General features: G+C 34.3%; 3 protein-coding genes across 3 annotated transcripts; all 3 read left to right on the forward strand.

Annotated features, from left to right (window-relative positions):
- Nucleotides 1–430: 430 nt before the first annotated feature.
- On the forward strand, nt 431–11043 carry LOC123661788. Its single transcript, XM_045596727.1, has 6 exons — nt 431–472; nt 1057–1372; nt 6345–6495; nt 7682–7764; nt 9040–9125; nt 10183–11043. Exons 1-6 carry the CDS (start codon nt 431–433, stop codon nt 11041–11043), a joined length of 1539 nt encoding a protein of 512 aa, XP_045452683.1.
- Nucleotides 11044–14007: 2964 nt separating this feature from the next.
- On the forward strand, nt 14008–20857 carry LOC123661790. Its single transcript, XM_045596730.1, has 6 exons — nt 14008–14049; nt 14670–14985; nt 15695–15845; nt 17015–17097; nt 19322–19404; nt 19976–20857. Exons 1-6 carry the CDS (start codon nt 14008–14010, stop codon nt 20855–20857), a joined length of 1557 nt encoding a protein of 518 aa, XP_045452686.1.
- A 1256-nt stretch (nt 20858–22113) lies between these two features.
- LOC123661682 (lipase 3-like) lies at nt 22114–23557 on the forward strand. The gene has a single exon (XM_045596635.1). It carries the CDS (start codon nt 22114–22116, stop codon nt 23497–23499), a length of 1386 nt encoding a protein of 461 aa, XP_045452591.1. The 3' UTR covers nt 23500–23557.
- Nucleotides 23558–24578: the final 1021 nt, after the last annotated feature.

Below are 24578 nucleotides of genomic sequence, written 5' to 3' on the forward strand. Positions count from 1 at the left end.
AAAAAAATGATGCATTAGTACATACAACGTCATAATTACACTTAAATAATCATAAAACGAAATATTGTGATTTATTTTTAAAACTTTTTGTTATGTTTTAATACTAAAGAGATTTTTTTTGAAATACTACCTAAAATATTAAGTAATTTTTGGCATAAAGAGATTTAAGTCGGAACTTTTTTTTCATCTCCATTTTACAGCTATTATAGATTTTAACACAGTTGTTTTTCTATTTTTCTATTAATCTCTGTACTTTAAACTACTGATATCAATAGTAAAAGTCATTAAGAGCATTACAAATAATTGGTAATTTTTAATCAAACACAATGCGGAAAAAGTGCTAAACTTCAAACGCCAATTCCCACAAATTGCGATTTTTGAGTTACATCTTTGTTTTATTAAGGGTGCGATATTTGAATGTTTCAGAAACATGTCATCCAGTGATTTACAAATCAATTTTGAAATATTTGAAGTAAGTTGACATAATAATTAAATTATCTTATAACTTTATTTACGTTATTCAAGTATTTAAACCTATTCAGGCTTTCTGATATTATCGTATAATCATAAGATGAACTGTGTTTCAAAATTCGTGAATTTTATTTTAGTGTTACCTACACATGAGGGAATTTTAAACTCATCTATAGTAACCACTATAAACGGTACCGTGGTCGCTTAGAACCCAATATAAAACATCATATCAAAAATTTCGATCTAACGGGTACATCGTTCCATAGCTTAATTGGCTAGAGCGGTGGTCACGGTGAGTCGGAGATGCAGGTTCGATCCCCGCTGGAGCGGTCGATTTATGATATGATATTAAAAATCTGTTTCAAAATTTCCCTTTCAGGGAACTCTTAGTAATCAATGTTCCTAGCAAAGCTTCCCTTGATATTTTAAATATCTCAGGGTTCTGTCGAACAAATGTAATTATAACGGAATTAAAAGAAGAAACTTTCGTAACTCTTTCAAAAAAACTGTTTTGTTTTAAAGTTAGTTAAAATGTATAAATTATGATTTGACTTATTTATAATAACAATGTAATTAAACTTTTAGGAATACACCAACAAAGAATTCCATTCATTAAGCTGTAAAGACAGCGGTGAATTTGAATACGATGCCTGCAACAACAAAATATTTCTATCATCTGTCGAAACTTTGCAGTATCGTTCAAGCAATTTATCAAAAAGTGAATTATCAGCAAAATTCTTGGATTTAGCAGAAGTTATTCTAGAAAATATGAATTTATTATGTCAACTAGATTATCTTCTAAGAGGAACACCGATAGAGGAAACACGGAATGTTGAAATTAAGTTATTGGTACAAAACTTAATCTACCACAGTTCTCTCGAGGAAAGAGACGAATCTGATTGTGAGTATTAATGTATGTACAAATTATTACAACTTGATTTTTTTTTTAGTTTATTGATCCAAAAAGAAAAAACAAAGGTAAAGCTTTAGATTAGGAAAAACCGAATTTCGGGACCGTGGGGGGAAGGGGGCGTGGAGGGTGGGGAACGCTACCCCTGGTACCACTGTCACACTTTGAAACCCCATAGTTATGGAGATATCCATGGTTAAAGTTTTTAGGTTAGAAGAAGAATTTCGTAGCTTTCACACGTTATTTTCACATTTCACACGTTATTTTCACATTTCATAACTTATTTTTAAAATAAAAACGATCTCGACTCCAAGATCAACAAACGATACAACTTACGTTACTCATGCTCCGTTCCGTAGTTTTCACATGTTATTTTCATATTTCGCACAAGATTTTAACATTTCACACGTTAATTTAACGTTTCCACACGGTTTTTTAACAAACGATACAACTAATGTTTAACAACTGAGAAATAAATGTTTTAATAAAAAATGACAGGCCACTTATCGTTTCGCTCCAAAACAATGTAAGGATAAATTCATTGTTTTTGTTTAAATAACTGTAAAGGCAAAGGTCTAAGACCATACAGCCTTGTTTCATGTTATGTTTTTTACTTAAATATATTTTATTTTTATTTATTTACTGTTATATACGAAAAATACTCAATATTTTACTTCATTTTATGTGACAATAAATAAATAAATAAAAAATATAGTAAAGTGAAAAACATGACATGAATAAAAAAAAATACCATAATCTATCTGACTTCAGTAAGGGGCCGGTTATAGGCATAATTCTATTACAAAAAAACCCTAACCTATCTAATTTAAAAATTACACCGTTTATAGACATAGTTTTGTTGCTAAAAAAATAACCCTAACCTACCTAATTTAAAAATTACACCGTTTATAGTAGTTTTGTTACTAAAAAAAAATAACCCTAACCTACCTAATTTAAAAATTACACCGTTTATCGACGTAATTTTATAAGAGTAAATAAAAATAAAATATATTTAATAAAAAAACATAACATGAAACAAGGCTGTATGGTCTTAGACCTTTGCCTTTACAGTTATTTAAACAAAAATAATGAATTTATGTTTACATTGCTTTGGAGCGAAACGATAAGTGGCGCGCCATTTTTTTTTTAAAGCATCTATAACTCAGTCAAACATCAGTTGTATCGTTTGTTAAAAAACCGTGTGAAAACAATAACTTAACGTCTGAAATGTTAATATCAAGTGCAAAATGTGAATATAACATCTGAAAGCTACAGAACTAAGCATGGTTACCGCAAGTTGTATCGTTTGTTGATCTTGGAGTCGAGATCGTTTTTATGTACTCCTGTTCGAAAATGACTTATAAAGTTGCGAAACGGCGCATGGGTGGCACTCCCCATAGCGCCAGAGCTAAGGTGAAATCAGATGTGGAGCTCAAAGGTATTATAACAGCTTTAAATTCTTCCTCTAATCTCAAAACTTTAACCATTGATCTCCATAACCATGGGGTTTCGAAGTATGGCAGTGTTACCTTGTATAGCTTCCCCTACACCCTCTGCCCTCCACCCCCAAAAACCCCATGATTCGGTTTTTACTAGTCTAGAGCATTGCCCAAACAAACAAATTTTATATTACCTCACAACTTTTTACGGGGTGTACCAATTTTGATGATAGTTTTTGTATTTGAAAGTCAATTATTACAGTTGCACATATTTCTGTTAACTTGTGTATAAATTAGGGAATGCAATCTCACGGATCCGCAACCTCGTATAAAATTAACGGGATTACAAATGCGGCATTACACCTGCGGGATTCGCAAGATTTGCAAGATTTTATTTTTTCCAGCTTGAATTCGCATAGCAACATGTACATCACGAATAGTGTTGGATTTCGTAGTGTAATTATACTATTTATACCAATGTTTCATGACTTGTAGTATGCAGTATCGTAAAGCAAGGATACTACGCAAAAATACCGTAATTGTACCTTCAGGTCAATTGACTTCATTTATTGCTCGAATCGTTTTGTTTTTATTGCTAACCCTTCTTATACATTTACGAAATAGGGATATTTGTAGAGCAAAACATATATTTGTTTAAAACTTATGACAGTGTACTTCGGACCAATTCTCGACGTAAAGACAAGCTATATACATATGACAATGCAAAAGTTGGCCATATATAAAAAGAATGCTTACTGTATGTTTATTCGAATATACAGTAAAATACCAGGCTCTTATAAGGATTTACCACTGATAGTATTCAAGAAGGTCTTTTATGAATTTCTGTTAAATAAATTATAATATAATGTTAATGACTACTTAAATGACCATATGTGACATGGATTTTGTTATTAATTAATTCAAATTCATATATGTTTTTTTATTATTGACATAATTTATTTCGTTTTTTAACAATTTATAAATTAAAATGAACTATTTATGTTACATTTAACTAATATTTGCACACCGAAATCCGAGCTCCTTAAAGCCGCAGGGCGACTTGTTCCAAAAACCTTGGCAAGACTCTTTAACGCCGTCATCCACCGAGGTACCACGCCGGAGGCGTGGTCCAGGAGAGTGGTGGTGCTATTCTTTAAGAGAGCCGATAAGTCTCTGTTGAAGAATTACAGACCGATCTCACTTCTGAGCCACGTTGTTTTCGAGGGTTGTTACGAACGAATTCCAACCACCAGAGCAGGCTGGGTTTCAAAATGGTTACAGCATCGTGGACCACATCCATACTGTTCGGCAGATTATCCAAAAGACGGAAGAATATAATCAACCGCTGTGTATGGCATTTGCGGACTACGAGAAAGCCTTCGACTCTGTCGAGACCTGGGCTGTCCTGGACTCTCTGCAGAGATGTCATATCGACTGGCGATATAACGAAAACTGAAATCTATGTACGACACGGCGACGATGAGCGTTCGTGTCCAAGACCAGAGAACAGGACCTATTCCCCTCCGGCGTGGGGTAAGACAGGGATAAGTAATATCATCGAAACTGTTTACCACTGCGCTGGAGGATGTCTTTAAGACCTTATATTGGGGAGAACGTGGCATTAACGTCAACGGTGAATTCATCTCTCACCTTCGTTTCGCCGACGATATTGTCATCTTTGCGGAGACGTTGGATGAGTTAGACAAGATGGTGGCTGGCCAAAACGAGTCCACCCAGCGTGTCGGTCTCTGTATGAACTTGGATAAAACGAAAGTTATGTTTAACAACCAAGTCATACCGTAGACCAGTATTGGTACCCTTCTCGAAGTTGTTCAGGATTATATTTACCTAGGCCATATGATCCAACTAGGACGCAACAACTTCGAGAAGGAGGCCTACAGGAGGATTCGGTTGGACTGGGCGGCGTTTGGCAGACTTCGTCGAGTCTTCACTTCGAAGATTCCGCAATGCTTGAAGACAAAAGTCTTCGAGCAATGCGTCCTGTCTGTGTTAACATGCGGAGCCGAGACGTGGACACTGACGAAGGGACTGGTCCACAAGTTTAATATCGCTCAACGTGCAATGGCACGGGCTATGCTTGGGGTCTCTCTCAAAGATAGAATTAGAAATGAGACTATCCGCGAGAGAACGAAAGTAACCGACATAGCCCGTAGAATTAGCAAGTTGAAGTGGCAGTGGCTGGTCATGTCGTAGGATCAATGGCCAATGGAGTAGACGGGTCCTGGAGTGGAGACCGCGTCTTGGCAAACGCAGCGTGGGACGTCCTCCGGCCCGTGGGACCGATACGTAAGATTGCCGGTGTAGGCTAGATGAGGATTACGGAAAACCAGGATGTCTGGTACGAATTTGGGGAGGCCGACCAGCAGTGAACTGCCATAGACTGAAGTGAATTTGTATACTGCACGTATTATACAAATTTCCTGTATTTTACTATCCCGGTCGTTATGAGTTACAACTTTGTTAAGTCATTCGTCATTCACAACCATTTTCAGCTGCTGGCTAACATGTGCAGTAAAATACGATCAAACGTAAAAGATGAAACCTTAAATTGCAACTGAGGTAGGGCACAGCAGGAATTTCCTGCTCAAAATATGGAGCAGCCCGACTGGGGTAGTACCTCGACCTTACAAAAGATCACAGAAAAATAATACTGTTTTCAAGCAGTATTGTGTTCCTGTTGGTGAGTAAGGTGACCAGAGCTCCTGGGGGGATTGGAGATTGGGTCGGCAACGCGCTTTCGATGCTTCTGGTGTTGCAGGTGTCTATAAGCTACGGAAATCGCCTACCATCAGGTGAGCCGTACGCTTGTTTGCCGACCTAGTGACATAAAAAAATACTTTATGTACACTACGAAAGCAATTTCAGAAGCAAAAGCCCAAATCTTATTAATATTATTTTCAGACTTTAATTTTACATAACATAATTTAGATTGTTGTCATTATTTTTGATCAAAATATAATTATACTAATTGTTTTTTATAAGTAAATTCTATTGTTTCATTTACTGACTTAGAAAATAATTTTGTGGACTAATAATTCTAAAATATTTTACAATCCTAGTCGTTTTAGGTGCTGGATTGCATTCCCTAGTATAGATATTTTAATACTGCTCTACATATTGTTTGTTTGTTGCCTTAACTATGAATTGTTTATATATTGTATTGCGATGTACCCAACATATAAATTTGTTTAATTTGAGTGTTCGTAATTTCTCATGTAAGTGAATTGTATTCTTTTGAGAAATAAATCATCTTTGACCTTAATTATACCAAAGTCAATTAAATAATCATTATTATTCCTAACAATACGAATACACTTTACTTTGAGACGACGATGGTCTCATTTTATTACTTGTAGATTGAAATTGAACAAAGAGTCATTAGTTCATGAAGCTTATTTTTCAGAAAGTATGTTTTAAAATGTGATATGTGTTTCGCTACGTTTCATTATGATTATCATTAATAACTTTACTAAAACATGATGAATTTTGTAAAAAATTGTCAGATACAGACATCAAAATATGCATGTACGATGACATTCCACTTTCGAACCTGGGCCTTATCGCTGCATCAAATCAACTGCCTTTAACAATTACTTCTACAAAGCACACAGCTGTCATATGCTCACTCTTCGTCGTATTCTGCCATTTAGTTGGGTAATTATGGTTTTTAATCTTATTTTATTTTATTTAGAAACTTTTATACACAAATACATGCCAGCCCCGTCGTGACATCATTCTAACTAGACAGTCAAATGAGGCTTATGAGTCTGAATAAGATTGTGGCCTCATTAGATGTTGAATATGGGAGTATACCGCTAAACATTCTAGTACCTATCTAATATATTCAAATTCATAAGTCTCATAATGCCTTATTTGCGAGAATTTAATCATATACATTCAGTTAAGTGGTTATTCAAGTATTACGTAAGCAGAATTTTAGTCATTTGTAACCCCATCTCTTGTCAGCAAAAGTTAGCAAAATCCTACTACCTATGCTTACGACTGTATGTATATTTTAAATTTAGAAATCTTTATAAATAAAAATGAATGTTGCTAAGCGCATAACTCGAGAATGGCTCGACCAATTCGGCTAATTTTTTTTGGGCCCACGGAAGGTAATACTAAAAAAAATTGAATTTTTTTTTACTATTAACTTAACAGAACGAAGTCTGTCCGGGCAGCTTATAATAAGTAAATATTGCTTACGTAACCACCATTAAGACCCCCCCGGGCATCAAAACTAAGCAAAACAAATAGTTTTTCGGTCAGTCAAGGAAATTTCCAAATTGGGCTTGCGTGCAATATATACATTGATTTCGGAACAAATAGGATTAATTGAATATACTAAATATAGCGTTACAACAGCGAAGAGCAGCTGTCTGTATCTTTCTCGCTCGGGTACACTCGGCGGTTCCGAGTTCACCCGATCGAGCCTTTCACTTCAGAGCGTGATAGATCAGCCTAACTTACTACCTGCGAAAATATGAAAAACATAAAAATAAAAAAGAATAAAAATAGAAACACATTACACTCGCATCCATTACACAATTTATATGATATAAAAGATTTGTACATATTATGTATAAATAAATTAATAAATATATGTAACGTACAGATCCGTTTTCCTATTATGTTGTTGTTGATACACTTTTTTTGTTATAATTGTACGTTAAAGCTATAAATAAATATTTCATACACCGAAACTCAGGGCGGGAGTCAAACCTACAATTCTTGTAGCAGAAAGCAGAGTAATAATTTAGCTACTATTAACATAAACAAAATTATTTAAAATGCAGATAGGTTATATTATATCTCTCAATGTTTTTTATTTCATTTTCAGACTCACAGATTACGTTTATTTATTATTTGTTCCAAATGCTGATATAAACAGACATCTCAAATATGAAGCGTTTTTCACTGAAGGTAGATAGTGTTTTTTTTTCTTTATTTAAGGAGCTTTAGTCCATAAGGACTACGGCACTCCATAGGATAATTTTAGTTTTATGTAAGATTAATAATAATTTTGTAATGTTTAATTACGACGACGCATTTGCTGTGTGACTACGGTATTCGAGAATATAGCCACCCCTCTCTTCCCGTGGGTGTCGTAAGAGGCGACTAAGGGATAACAAGGTTCCACTATCACCTTGGTACTTATAAAGCCGACCGATGGCGGCATAACCATCCAACTGCTGGCTTTGAAATACACAGGTCAAAGACGGGCAGCAGCGTCTTCAGTGCGACAAGGGCAGCCCTGCGGTCACCAACTCGCCTGCTCAGCGTGATGACTATGGGCAACACACATAAGTTAACGCCATTTTTGGCTCGAACTTGTGGAGACCTATGTCCAGCAGTGGACTGCAATAGGCTGCTGTGTAGTTGCGGGTTCGATCCTCGCACATGACAAACATTTGTATTGGCCATATAGGTGTTTACCTTGGTCTCGGTGTTTGTGCAGTGCTTGTGGGTCACTCCACCGTGCCTCAGAGAGCACGTTAAGCCGTCGGTCCCAAATGTTATCATGCACACCTGATAGCGATCGTTACTCATAGTAAGGTATATATCCGTCAACCCGCATTGGAGCAGCGTGGTGGATTAAGCTCTGATCCTTCTCCTACATAGGGAAAGAGTCCTATGCCCAGCGGGATATTAAATGCTGAAGCGTAATTGTAATTTTATTGTATAAACTGTTTTGTATAAATTCAATAATATATATGACGCAGAGCCAAGCGGCTAATCGATAACGCCGGATTGGTGGAGTCTCTTCACACTCTAGCTCACCGAAGAAAAGTTGCCAGTCTAACGGTCTTTGACAGATTGTACTTTGGGGAGTGTGCCCTGGAGCTGCACGAGCTCATACCCCCATCTCCTTTCTTCCATCGGACTTACAGACGTACTGCAGGCTTTCATCCCTAACTAGTTGATATACCCTTCATACGTACAAAGCGCTTCTTGTTTATTTCTACTGGCCTTAACACTTCGAGAGTCTTATTTATGGTCATTAGTATTATAATTATGTTCTAAAAATTATATTATACTGTGTAAGTATCAAACTGAAGTTTGTTTATTGTTTGATTCATCGCACTTCTTAAATTCACTTCTTAAATTCTTTTTGTTTTGCATAAGAGGAAGGACATAGGCTTTATAATATTTAAGTACTTTTTTTTTATTAAATGGTTGACGATTTGTTCATTTCAGAGTTACGCTCTGGTTGTGTGGGGATCGTCACAGAGAAAGCAGACATAGACTCTGCCATAGACACCTTCCTACATGCGACACGCCGAGTAAGTTATATTAAGACTGTTACGTGTTAGGGTTCGAAGGATTTGGAGAGAAAAACCTGCTGACTCTTTTCGAGACCTTATTCACTAGCACTAGGTCCAACACAAAGCACTAGGTTCAAACACTAAGCACTAACGATGTCCTAAGTCGTAGCCACTGTCGTAGGTTTCGCTGGTACCACTCTTGATCACTAGTTTTCACTCTTGAAGTCGCCTTGAAGATCGCTCAAACTGAACTGCCTCGCTCGCCTCGCTGCTGCTATTTATATCGGCCGAGACGAGGCCCAGACCATTCTGGAAAGTTCGCGCATGTACCCGGTTTTCGAGACTATACTTCTATATAGTTCCACAATAGTTCCTCTAACGCCATCTAGTATTGAGTAGAGAGTTTCATGCTATCGCTGTCTTTGTGTGGTTTCAATGGTTGCCGCTAGATGGCGCTAGTTTCTTTGTGTGGTCGTAACAATACTATTGCATATCCAGTGATAACTCCATGGTAAAAATGTCCTTTAAGGGGATAATTAAATCAACCTTGAAGTTTGGGGAGGGGGGTGTATCTGGTCCATTTAACATACGCAGTGTGGCTGTGATCTTCTCTAAGGTTGAGGGACTTTCCCAGTCGGGCTGCTCCAGATTTTGAGCAGGATATGTTCTGCTGTGCCCACTGTACCCACCTCTATAGATACACACACTACACTACTGGGCCGACATTTTCTTTCCTTTTTTATAATTATTTAAAATGATTGTTAAAAAATTAAAACTGGCGGTAAGCGGTATATTATAAATAATTGTTTTTTAGCCTAATTTATAATGTTAGTTAACATCGGAGTAAATATAAAAATGAATGTCGCTAAGCGTATAACTCGAGAATGGCTCGACCAATTCAGCTTATTTATTTTTTGTATGTTCCTTAAGGCCCACGGAAGGTTTTAATGCTAAAAACAAATTTTTAAAAACATTAAAATTTGTTTCATTTATTTAGTTTTTACTATTTTCTTTTGACGGAACGAAGTCTGTCCGAGCAGCTAGAAAAATATAAATATTTTTTATTTTCTTTTAGTTTCCATGGAATATTGAAACAATATACGTCCAGGAATGTATCCTTGATCAGTTCAAAGAACGCATCGAATGGAAGACAAAGGAACCGGCTTCCGATGTCGACAAAACAATAATCAAATCCTGCTCCTCAGTCAGTTCATCTTTTCACCGTTTCGAGTTTGCAGGAAACATAAAAAAAATCAGCAACAATTCAATCATAATTGAAGCTTACAGAACAAATAAGGAACTAATATCTTTTATGTCGGAAATTAAAACTCTAGGCGTTTCGCTTTGGTCGAGCGATGTCGCCGAGTCTAACGAAATAGCCTTCAATATAAAAGCAAACATTGTTTGGATAAATGATTTTGGTCGTTTCGATGGTCCTCCAGTAGCGTCCCAAGCGTTCTATTCGTCAGTCTTCAATTATGGAGATGAACCAGACACACTAGAACAGGAAATAGAGGAAATCTTGAAAATAAGAAACAGTTGGAATAAATTGGATGAAACTGACCGATATTTGAAGGTTTGGAAGGCGACCAAAACTATTCGACCAGACATCGAAGGTTCTAAACTGGATATCGTATTCAAATGCTCTAATAACAGCACGACAAATATAGGAAACAAAATATGTACGGTCTTCAGAATTCCAATTATATTATACGTCAAAACAAAATCATTGCAAGATTTGTTAAAGCACATGAACTTTATTTTACAAAGCAGTGCTGTTTTTGTCCTTGTTGAAAAATCGTCTGAAAGTGATGCAATTATGAAATACTGTAAAATATTACAAAGTTGTGGAGCGCCCGTGGGTTTTACATCTATGGACGACGGTTTTAGAAATCAAATTCGATATGACACGAAAGTTATTTGGTCCAGCATTTGAACCATATTTGCAAATTAATTAAATTTACAGTCACTAACAAATATATTTTACTAGCTGGCCCCGTGGTTTCAGCCGCGTTTCCTTCTTCTTAAAGCTAACTAACCTTCTTTTTTAAATAGTTTAAATTTTTGAGTTGTGTGTAGTGTATCAATATACCTATATGATAACATAAGATTATCTTTTTGAATATATTTTATATGTATCGTTTTAAATGAGCGAAAATATAAAGAAATAAAATTTAACACACGAATTGCCTACGGTGTTTGATTATTAGAAGTTTGTTTTTTTTTGCAATGAAACAACTTTGGATTTTATAGCGGCCTATCAACTTTTTTTAAATGCCCGACCTTTCGGACGTACTTTACAGGAACCAAGGTCACTTGAGGGCTTGTTTTTTATTTTTCATTTTATATTAAGAAATTGGCATTTTTTAAGTGTTGTCTTTTAATATATTTTTAAATAAACTTTGTAACTATGTGCTATTGTGATTTTTATTTTTCATCAATTGATAAATAACTTTAATAATAGTATTTAATCTTTGAGATTATGGTTATTAATTATCGATGAGAATTAAGAAATTATTTTAGCTCCGGCTCAGGAGTACGTAACAACGATCTCGACTCTAAGATCAACAAACGATACAACTTGCGGTAACCATGCTTAGTTCCGTAGCTTTCACATGTTATACTCACATTTCGCACTTGATATTAAACATTTCAGACGTTAAGATATTGTTTTCACACGGTTTTTTAACAAACGATACAACTGATGCTTAATGACTGAGATATAGATGCTTTAATAATTGTGTTTGCTCGCAAACGAAAAAAAAAACCGACTTCAATTACATCGACGAGTAATACAACGTAGATCGACGAAAATATAGTCAAGTAACTACGCGTTATCAAAGATTACTCAAAAAGTAGTTATCAGATCTCGATAAAATTTATATGTGACCACATGATAAATATCAGCTTTCGATTAAATCAAAAATTATCAAAATCGGTATATCCAGTAAAAAGTTATTGCGAATTTTCGAGAGTTTCCCTCGATTTCTCTGGGATCCCATCATCAGATCCTGGTTTCCTTATCATGGTACCAAATTAAGGATATCCTCTTTCCAACAAAAAAAGAATTATCAAAATCGGTACATCCAGTAACAAGTTATGCGGTATAATACAACGTAGGTCGACGAAAAAGGCGTCAAGTAAAAACGCATTATTAGATATAGCTCGAAAAGTAGTTGTTAGATCTCAAATAAATTTAAATGGGACCGATTGGCATACACCATCTTTCGATTAAGACAAAATTTGTCGAAATCGGTCCACCCGGTCAAAAGTTCTGATGTAACATACATAAAAAAAAATACAGTCGAATTGAGAACCTCCTCCTTTTTTGGAAGTCGGTTAAAAAAATGGCGCGCCACTTATCGTTTCGCTCCAAAGCAATGTAGGCAAAATTCATTGTTTTTGTTTAAATAACTGTAAAGGCAAAGGTCTAAGACCATACAGCCTTGTTTCATGTTATGTTTTTTAATTAAATATATTTTATTTTTATTTATTCGCTGTTATAAAATTACGTCGATAAACGGCGTAATTTTTAAATTAGATAGGTTAGGGTTTTTTTTAATATCAAAACTATGTCTATAAACGGTGTCATTTTTAAATTAGGCTAGGGTTATATTTTTTTTTTAGTAAAAAACTATGTCTATAAACGGTGTAATTTTTAAATTACATAGTGTAGGATTTTTTTTTTTTTTTGTAACGTGCTATGTCTATAAACGGTGTAATTTTTAAATTAGATAGGTTAGGGGTTTTTTTTTGTAACGGAATTATGCCTAATGACGATCCGAAAGTGCTTATTTGAATAAAGCTGTTATTGATTTTCATAAAATGTATATAAAATGTATAGAATATGAATATATTATAAAACTACCAGATTACTTAGATGGTTTGCTTTCGATCACTCTAAAATTGTCATTGTTAACGCCCACCCTCGAAACCCTAATTGGGGATGAGTTATTTTTAAAGGAGGGGCTTTCAAAGTCGACAAATTTAGAAAATTTTAAATTCATAGTTTAACAAATAGTCTTAATTCTAGAAAACTTGGGGCAATTGTGTCATTAATGTTGACTGTGGTTCTAGAAATGTTATTTAAGGTTACGGTTTCAAAGTTTAAATGAACGAAAATAATAAAAATTGACCACAATAACCGATAAATGGTTACAGTTTGACCAAATTTCTAGGTTTTTCTTAAATGCCCATAATTAACTGCATAGGATAGATTTTTTTCTGATTTGTCTCATGATGGTTACAATCAATCCTGTCACCCCGTTTCAGCTTGACGTTGAGTTCTGGGACACCTGTATATGTATGTAATGAATAGGAAATCGATAAATTTGTCAATTAAAAAAAATCGCAAGTAAATCAATTCAATTCGTTGTTTCGCCTCTGGCCTTTAGATGTTTCAATTGGATAAAACATTTAGAAGGTAATTAAAAAATATTCATATCCACTTTTTCACAATTCCAGCGACGACAACATTCGATTCGACAAATCGATCGATCGATCGATCTTATTTAGGAATTTACATAATAAATTTATTAGACTTGAAATGAAATAAATTGGTTCCGATTCTTAGTAGACATATCTGGAGAACAATAAGCAAAAGTTTACAATTGTAGATTTTGAAAGTTGAATGAAAACAATTTTGAGAACTACCTCCTGAATTATCAAAGAAATAAAAGAAAAAACTGCTTCTTATTAAAGTACCTACATTTAAAATTCAGTTTCCTAGATTTGTCTCTTTTTATTCAATTTCAAATCCTCCGTATCAGCTATTAAGTTAACAAAGTTGTTGTTTTAATAAAATGTAATAATGATAAAATGTAACTTATAAGAGTTTTGCATTTTGTTTAATTTTTATATCGGTGTTTTATATATCAATATATTTTAATGTTTCAGAAACATGTCGTGCAGTGATTTACAACTTGATATTGAAATAGTTGAAGTAAGTTGATATAATATAATTAAATTATCTTATAACTTTATTAACGTTATTTAAGTATTATTTATGCTTTGATTTTAACCTATTCAAGCTTTCGGATTTTATTATTATAATCATAAGATGAACTCGATTTCAAAATTCGTACCATTTATTTTAGTGTTACCCACACATGAAGGAATTCTAAACCCACCTATAATAACCACTACAGACGGATCCGCGGTCGCTTAGAACCGAATATAAAATCGTTATATCAAAATTTTCGATCTAATAGGTACGTCGTTCTGGCTTTACTGGCTCTAGCCAGTAAAGCTATGGAACGAGCACCGACACGCTGAGTCGGAGGTGCAGGGTTGAACCCCGCTGGAGCGGTCGATTTTTGATATGATATTAAAAATCTGTTTCCAAATTTCTCTTTCAAGGAACTCTTAGTAATCAATGTTCCTAGCAAAGCTTCCCTTGATATTTTAAATATCTGAAGATTCTGTCGAACAAATGTAATTATAACGAAATTAAAAGAAGAAACAACAAGAAACTTTCGTAACTCTTTCAAAAAAACTTTAAAGTTAGTTATGTATAAATTATGATTTGACTAATTTGTAACAACAATGTGATAAAACTTTTAGGAATATATCAACAAAGAATTCCATTCATTAAGCTGTAAAGACAGCGGTGAATTTGAATACGATGCCTGCAACAACAAAATATTTCTATCATCTGTCGAAACTTTGCAGTGTTGTTCAAGCAATTTATCAAAAAGTGAATTATCAGCAAAATTCTTGGACTTAGCAGAACTTGTTCTAGAAAATATGAATTTATTATGTCAGCTAGATTATCTTCTTAGAAGAACACCGATAGACGAAACACGGGATGTTGAAATTAAGTTATTGGTACAAAACTTAATCTACCATAGTTCTCTTGAGGAAAGAGACGAATCTGGTTGTGAGTATTAATGTATGACTTATTACAACTTGTTTTTTTTTTAAGGTTACACAACCAAAAAGAACAAACACATTTTATGTATTTTGCCTCACAACTTTTTACGTGGTGTACCGATTTTGATGATAGTTTTTGTATTTGAAAGTCAATTATTACAGTTGCGCATATTTCTGTTAACTCGTGTATAGATTAGGGAATGCAATCCCACGGATCCGCAATCCCGTATAAAATTAACGGGATTACAAATGCGGCATTACGCTTGCGGGATTCGCAAGATTTGCAATATTTTATTTTTTCCCGTCTGAATTCGCATAACAACATGTATGGCACGAACAGTGTTGGATTTCGTAGTGTTATTATACTATTTGTACCATTATTTCATGACTTTTAGTATGTAATATCGTAAAGCAAGGATACTACGCGAAAATACCGTAATTGTACCTTCAGGTCAATTGACTTCATTTACCTATTGCTCGAATCGTTTTGTTTTTATAGCTTACCCTTCAATATAAAAAAGTTATTTATCAGACAATAACAAATCAATGTCAAGAAACTCGGGGTATACCCTATGTAATATTTTACCAAGTAATTTGTATATTGCACGTTGTATACTTACAGATAATTTACAGATTTTTGTTATTATTTAAAAAAAAAACATGATGAATTAAAAATTAAAAATTTAAACATGATGAATTTTGTAAAAAATTGTCAGATACAGACATCGAAATATGTATGTACGATGACATTCCACTTTCGCAACTGGGCCTTATCGCTGTATCAAATCAAATACCTTTAATAATTATATCTACAAAGCACACAGCTGTCATATGCTCACTCTTCGTCGAACTCTGCCATAAAGTCGGGTAATTATGGTTTTTTTTTTATCTTATAAGCTATTTGCTGTGAACAATGTGGGTGTAGTTAGTGGCACATATATTGTGCGGCAAGTTTTTTATTTTTATTTTATTTAGAAACTTTAATACACAAACCGTAACCATCATCTAGACCCACCCATCACCACCTGTCATGAGAAATAAGCAAAATCAAAAAGAGTTTCTCGGTCAGTCCAGGGAATTTCCAAACTGGACTTACGTGCAATATATACATTTATTTGTGAAGAAATATAATTAATTGAATATACTAAACACTTTGACTCAACAACGAAGAGCAGCTGACTGTATCTTTCTCGCTCGGGTACGCTCGGCGATTCCGAGTTCACCTGATCGAGGTTTTCGCCTCAGAGCGTGATGGATCAGCTTAACTTACTACCTACAAAAAAATGTATGTGCGATGCGCCAAAAGAAATTTTCACTTCAAAAATAGTCTACCTGTTGATCCATACCATCAAACAACACACACATTACACCCACACTCAGATCCATTACACAATTTATATGATATAAAAGATTTATACATATTATATATAAATAACTACTGTGTGGGTACGGTACTAAAGAATAAAGCTACCCCCTCTCTCCCCGTGGGTGTCGTAAGAGGCGACTAAGGGATAACACAGTTCCGCTACCACCTTGGAACTTAAAAAGCCGATCGGTGGCGGGATAACCATCCAACTGCTGGTTTTGAAATACACAGGCCGAAGACGGGCAGCAGCGTCGTCGGTGCGACAAAGCCAGCCCTGCGGTCACTAACTCGCCTGCCCAGCGTGGTGAATATGGGCAAAACACATGAGTTCGCACTATTTTTTGGCGTGAACTTGTGAAGGCCTATGTCCAGCTGTGGACTGTATAGGCTGTAGTGATATGTATAAATAAATTAATAAATATATGTAATGTATAGATCCGTTTACCTGTTTTGTTGTTGTTGATACACTTTTTTTTAATATAAGTGTACGTATAAATTAAGGCTATAAATAAATATTTCGTACACCGAAACTCGGGGCGGTAATCAAACCCACAATTCTTGTAGCAGAAAGCACAGTAATAATTTAGCTACTATAATTACAGACAAAATTATTCAAAACGCAGATAGGCTATATTATATCTCACAATGTTTTTTTTTTTTTCATTTTCAGACTCACAGATTATGTTTATTTAGTATTTGTTACAATTGCTGATATAAACAAATATATCAAATATGGAGCGTTCTTCACTGAAGGTAGATAGTGTTTGTTTTATTTATTTAAGGAGCTTTAGTCCATAAGGAGTTTTAGTCCATAAGGATTACGGCACGCTATTGGATAATTTTAGTTTTATATAAGATTAATAATAATTTTGTAAGGTTTAATTACGACGACGGGTTTGCGCAACGGTCACAGCACTAGTTTGTGGCTGTTGTGTTGGCTGGCTATAGATGTTTGCCGTGGTATGGGTTTTTGTACCTTGTGGGTCTCCCCACCGTGCCTCGGAGAGCACGTTAAGCCGTCGGTCCCAATTGTTATCATGTACACCTGATAGCGATCGTTACTCGTAGTAAGGTACATATCCGTCAACCCGCATTGGAGCAGCGTGGTGGATTAAGCTCTGATCCTTCTCCTACATGGGGAAAGGGCCTATGCCCTATAAATGTATTGTATAAACTGTTTTGAATAAATGAAATAATATATATTTGAGAATAAGCATAAAAATTATTTTTAATATCAATGGTTCTTGTAGAGAGATTATATTACATATACAAAATGCATAACTTATACTGAACTGAACTTATTCAGCCTACAAGCGTAAACGGACCACTGTTGTGCAAAATCTTTTCTCTATATATTTTTTAACCGACTTCAAAAAAGGAGGAGGTTACACAATTTAGCCGTTTATATATATATATATATATATATATATATATATTTGTGTGTATTTTATGTATGTTCGGGGATAACTTCGTCGCTTGTGAACCGATTTTGATCATTTGGAGATAATCCCAGTGTGGTACCATGATAAGGAAACCAAGATCTGATCATGGAATCTCAGAGAAATCGAGGGAAACCCTCGAAAATCTTAGTGAAGATAAGTGCGTTTGTTAATTTTTTTTTGTCTACGTAATTGAAGTCGGTTTAGACAAAGACAATGAGTATAGTATAGCTACTTGAACAACACAAGATATATATATGTGATTATACAAATGAGACAAATGATATAATATTATGTACTTTTTTAGAATGTATTACTATTGTAATCTTTTCTTTTCCCAATTTACATAATCTGTTACAGAAACTAAAATAAGATTTTTTAAAATTAATATTTACGAATTTTTATTAAGTATATAAGCGAAGTGAGAGTAAGTGCTAGCCTGTTGTTGTGTGTGTATCTCTGTGTGCGTGTATCTGTGTGTGTGTATCTGTGGATGTGTATGTGTGTGTGTGTGTGTCTGTGTGTGTGTGTGTGTGTGTGTGTGTGTACACTCTTTTGTCTTCTGGATAGCTGATTGTGCAAGTTTTTCACTGTAATGATTAGTTTTACTTTAGTAAGTTTAAGTGCAGATAATATTTTCCGTATCATCATAAGATTAGCTCAAAAAATATCTAAAAAATTTTTGTTTCACATATTTTTACTAAGTATTTTTAGAAGAAACTTTCAAACTTTTATTAGTTTTGTTATAGATAAAAACTCCTAACAATAAAATTTACGAATAAACGCAGTACAACACAACACACATCACAATTATTTATACTATAAAGGTGACAAACAAGCGTACGGCCCACTTGATGGTAAGTGTTTACCGTAGCCTATAGACGCCTGCAACACTAGGAGCATCGCAAATGTGTTGCCGACCCTACCCTCGACTCTCCCCAGCAGCTCTGGTCACCTTAGTCACATGAGGAACACAACACCGCTTGAAAGCAGTAGTATTTACCATTTTTCTGAGTCCTCTTTAAGGTCGAGGTACTACCCTAGTCGGGCTGCTCCATATTTTGAGCAGGAAATTTCCTTCTGTGCCCTACCTCAATTGAGTAATTGTTTATATCTACAGGCCTTAACACTTCGAGAGTTTCATTTATGGTAATTAGTATTATTTATGTCCAAAAATTATATAATATAATACTAGCTTTACCCAAGGCTTCGCTCGCATTGAATTTTTTAAATAAAAAGTCCTATGTTACTTCTAATACTTCCAAGAATATGTGTACAAAGTTTCATGATGATCGGTTAAGTAGTTTTCGCGTGAAAGCGTAACAAACAAACTTACAATCACATTTGTAATATTATTAGGAATTAAGGATAAGGATTAAGGATTGTGTAAGTATCAAACTGAAGTTTGTTTATTGTTTGACTGATCGCACTAACTTGATAAATTCTTTTTGTTTTGCATAGAAGAAGGACATAGGCTATATAATGTTTAAGTACTTTTTTTTTGTTAAATTAAATGGTTGACGATTTGTTTGTTTCAGAGTTACGCTCTGGTTGTGTGGTAATCGTCACAGAGAAAGCAGACATAGACTCTGCCATAGACACCTTCCTCACGACACGCCGAGTAAGTAATAATAATGCTATTGCATATCCAGTGATAACTACATGGTAAACAATGTCCTTTAAGGGGATAATTAAATCAACCTTGTTTGAGGAGGGGGATGCATCCAGTCCATTTAACATACGCAGTGTGGCTGTGATCTTCTCTAAGGTTGAGGGACTTCCCCAGTCGGGCTGCTCCAGATTTTGAGCAGGATATGTTCTACTGTGCCCCACCTCTATAGATACACATTACACTACCGGGCCGATATTTTGTTTCCTTTTTTATAATTGTTTAATTGATTGTTAAAAAATTAAAACTGGCGGTAAGCGGTATATTATAAATAATTGTTTTTTAGCCTAATTTATAATGTTAGTTAACATCGGAGTAAATATATATATAAATAATGCTAAGCGTATAACTCGAGAATGGCTCGACCAATTCAGCTTATTTATTTTTTGTGTGTTCCTTAAGACCCACGGAAGGTTTTAATGCTAAAAACAAATTTAAAAAAAATTAAAATTAGTTACATTTATTTAGAATAAATTCTGTCAGGGCAGCTAGTAAAATATAAACATTTTTTATTTTCTTTTAGTTTCCATGGAATATTGAAACAATATACGTCCAGGAACATATCCTTGATCAGTTCAAGGAACGCGTCGAATGGAAGACAAAGGAACCGGCTTCCGATGTCGATAAGACGATAATCAAATCCTGCTCCTCAGTCAGTTCACCTTTTCACCGTTTCGAGTTTTCAAAAAACATTAACAAAATCAGCAACAGTTCAATTAAAATAGAAGTTTACAGAACAAACAAGGAACTAATATCTTTAATGTCGGAAATTAAAACTCTAGGCGTTTCGCTTTGGTCGAGCGCTGTCGCCGAGTCTAACGAAATAGCCTTCAATATAAAAGCAAACATTGTTTGGATAAATGATTTTGGTCGTTTCGATGGTCCTCCAGTAGCTTCCCAGGCGTTCTATTCATCAGTTTTCAATTATGGAGACGAACCAGACATACTAGAAGAGGAAATAGAGGAAATCTTGGAAATAAGAAACAGTTGGAATAAATTGGATGAAACTGATCGATATTTGAACGTTTGGAAAGCGAACAGAACTATTCGAGCAGACATCGAAGGTTCTAAACTGGATATCGTATTCAAATGCTCTAATAACAGCACAACACATATTGGAAACAAGATATGTACGGTCTTCAGAAGTCCAGTTTTATTGTACGTCAAAACAAAATCTTTGCAAGATTTGTTAAAGCACATGAACTTTATTTTACAAGGCAGTGCGGTTGTTGTCCTGATTGAAGAATCGTCTGAAAGAGATGCAATTATAAAATACTGTAAAGAATTACAAAGTTGTGGAGCGCCCGTGGGTTTTACATTTATAGACAACGATTTTAGAAATCAAATTCGATATGACACGAAAGTTATTTGGTCCAGCATTGGAACCGTTTTGAAAATTAATTAAATTACAGTTACTAACAAATATATTTTATGAAAAAAGAGATTATCTTTTTGAATATATTTTGTACGTATTATATATATCATTTGAAATGAGGGAATATATAAATAAAGCTTTGAAAGTTTTGTTAATAATTATTGAAACGACTTTTTCGGATTTTATAACTATTTATAAAGTTTTTTAAATGCCGGACGTTTCCGATACTTTACAGCAAACATGGTCATTTGAGAAAATTTTAATTTTGTATTTTATATTAAGAAGATAATATTTTTTAGGTATTGTATTTTAATATGTTTTCAAATAAACTTTTTAATTATTTACCTTTGTGATTTTTATTTTTCATTCATTGATAATTAAGTTTAATAACAATATTTAATCTTTGAGATTAAGGTTATTTATTATCGATGATCCGCAAAAATAATTTCAATAGTGCTTAGTTTAGAAATAGCATCTTTAATTTACCTCAAAACTCTTACCATATACCAAATCTCCCATTTATTTATTTAAGTATACTAACAATATATAGGGCTCTCCGACTCCTGACTGCGTTCCTTCAAATTAAGGTTCTGTAGGTGTTATAGATCACGTTGCAAGCAACAAAAAATCTCCTAGTCCTTTATAAATTTTACTTTGTCATAATATACGAGCTATATAATATATCTGATAACGTACTTAATAATAATAATAATCGTTTATTCTCACTAACATACATGCGTCGATATACAGACAACTTAAAGACTAGACAAAAAAATCCACATTACTAGATAACTACTCCATTGAACTATAACCGAATAGTTGTTACAAATAGTTAAATTGGAAACAATGTATCATATATATTAATATGCTAAGGTTTAAGATGTTTACCTCCCTTTTTAGAAAAAAACTCACAAGTACTCTATAGAAATTATATATCATCTTAAAGATAATTGCTTGCTCTACCGGCAACAACAACAATAATATTTTTTATCGCTTTTGTAAAAAAAAAACTTAATTTTGTAAAGTGATAATTATTATACTTATTAAGTGTGAATTATTCGCACAGGTATTGCTAGTCATAACATATATAAATATTAATACCCACGACACGCGATTGTACATCATGAATTCTAATGCGGTAATTCCGAAATCTTAAAAGAAATATACCTTATATCACATCAACATCCTATTATATAAAAAAAACTATCAAACATACACCAAGGTCAAACTCATGAGATGAGCTCAGTTCGTCGCCTGTCACGGTTAGTGTCAGTTGATTGTGTGTAATGATCGTTAGCCGCATTATATTATCGATTTTGTTAGCATCATGCGACGGTCAGTTGACCGCATTCACCTCGCTGTTCATAGACGCGTGGAAGAACCAACCCATAGTTCAGTTCACAGCTCGGGCAACGGGTGAAGTCATAACTAACACTGTTGATACTATCACGAAGTTTCCAATCGCCATCGCCAGTATATTACGCCATGGGTACAAGTTTCCCACTCTCATAAGTCAAACTAATGTCATAGATATAACAGACAATTTCATCGCTGAATTCAATTCTGAATTAAACAATGAAGACGCTAACCTGAATATTGAAGATCTCATAGCTAAGTATGGATATCCTGTGGAGGAGCATACGGTTCGAACAGAGGATGGCTACATTCTCAATATGTATAGAATACCAAACAACGGTTCCGTAGTGTTTTTGATGCATGGTTTATTAGGCAGTGCTGACGATTACGTGATCGCAGGCCCCGAGAGCGGACTTGCTTATTTATTATCAAGGGAAGGTTACGATGTTTGGATGGGTAATGCCCGCGGGAACAAGCATTCGAGACGTCATGTCGACTATCACGCATCCGAATCTGTTTTCTGGGATTTCACTTGGCACGAAATAGGCTATTACGACCTGCCTGCAATGATAGACTACGCTCTTGAGGTTAGTAATTCGGAAACCCTGAAATTTATCGGTCATTCTCAAGGAACGACGGCCTTTTTTGTGATGGCTTCAGAGAAAACACACTATAACAGCAAAATCAGTTTAATGATTGCTTTGTCACCGGTTGCATTTATGGGAAACGCTAAATCTCCTATAGTCAGGCTTTTAGCACCAGGAGGCCCTCTTATACATAGTTTCACTAAAGCTTTAGGTATCTACGAATTACTACCAGATAATACAATGATGAGGATTTTAAAACGTTTAATGTGCGGTAAGGGAGCGGTGGCAGAAATTTTGTGTAACAATATTATATTTTTAATCGCTGGTTTCGATTTGGGGCAACTCAATGTAACGAATCTACCGGTTATGTTCGGGCACTCGCCTTCCGGTGCGTCGGTTAAGCAAATAGCCCATTATGGACAGAGCGTAATTTCGAATGATTTCAAGAAATTCGATTACGGTTCATTGGAAAATATGCGACGTTATGGTAATTCAGAGCCTTCGAGTTACCGGCTTGACCTGATAAGCGCTCCAGTATCGTTGTTCTACAGTGAAGCGGATTGGCTGGCTCATCCCGATGACGTCAGTAAGTTGTACGACAAGTTAGGCAACGCTGTTGACGTCCATAAGATACCCTACGAACAATTTAATCATTTAGACTTCTTGTTCGCGAAAGATTTTAAAAAGTTAATTTATAAGAGATTACGAAAATTACTGTCATTATTTTAAATATTGTCAGATTTGTTATTATCATAAATTTTTAATGTGTAATAAAAAGAAAATCTTATTTTTAGTTTTAATTTTGTAATCTATTCATATAAATATAATCGTGTTCTTTATCAAACAACTTCATTTTAAATCTACGAGCTACTAGTAATAAAATCATCAAGTAAAGAACATCATCAAAATATGTGATTTAAAAAACTTAATTAAATACGCATTATTAGGGATAATTCAGAATGTATTCGTCAAATCTCGATCAGATTTAAATAGGACCACACAACAAACGCTGTCTTTTGATTAACAACAGTAATCATTAAAATCGCTAAACCCAATAAAATTTTCTGAGGTAAGTAAGTTCTGAGTAAGGACACATAAAAAATACAGTCGAATTGGGAACCATCTTCTTTTTTTGAATACGATTAAAAATACAGACGACTTAAGAACCTCCTACTTTTATTTGCGGTCGGTTAAAATGATACAGTTCAGTTGTTCACGTACACGGCATAAACTACTCTTTATAGTCATTAGTATTCCAAATTGTACTACATTGACCCTTAAGCCTAACCCAAGAAACTTATAATAAGCTTCTTGGCCTAACCCTTGTTTACATTTGTTGGTGTTTTTAAACATTACTATTTTTATCTATTTTTTATTATTTTTATTTTTTATTATTATTTTATATAATAAAAAATATATATTTTTATTTTTTATTATTATTTTATATAATAAAAAATATATATAATTTTTTTATTATTTATTATTTTATATATTATAAAGAGGCAAAGTTTCTAGCTTTATTTGTTTGTAGGGGGTAATCTTCGCAAATACTGATCCGAACTCGAAAATTCTTTTACTAACAGAAAACTACACTATTCAGGCGTGACATAGGCTATATTTTATTGTGATTGAACAAAAAATTCAGTGAAAATATTATATATAAACTTCTCGTGTCACAATGTTAGTTACAATACTCCTCCGAAACGGGTAGGTCTGAGAATCGGCCAACATCTATTTTTCATACAGCTAAGTTATAGTGCTAAGGGGGGTTAATAACATACGAGTATATGGCAAAACAACGTTTGCAG

The sequence above is a fragment of the Melitaea cinxia genome, chromosome 17 (genome assembly GCF_905220565.1).
Source record: "Melitaea cinxia chromosome 17, ilMelCinx1.1, whole genome shotgun sequence".
In the NCBI taxonomy this organism is placed as follows: Eukaryota; Metazoa; Arthropoda; class Insecta; order Lepidoptera; family Nymphalidae; genus Melitaea; species Melitaea cinxia.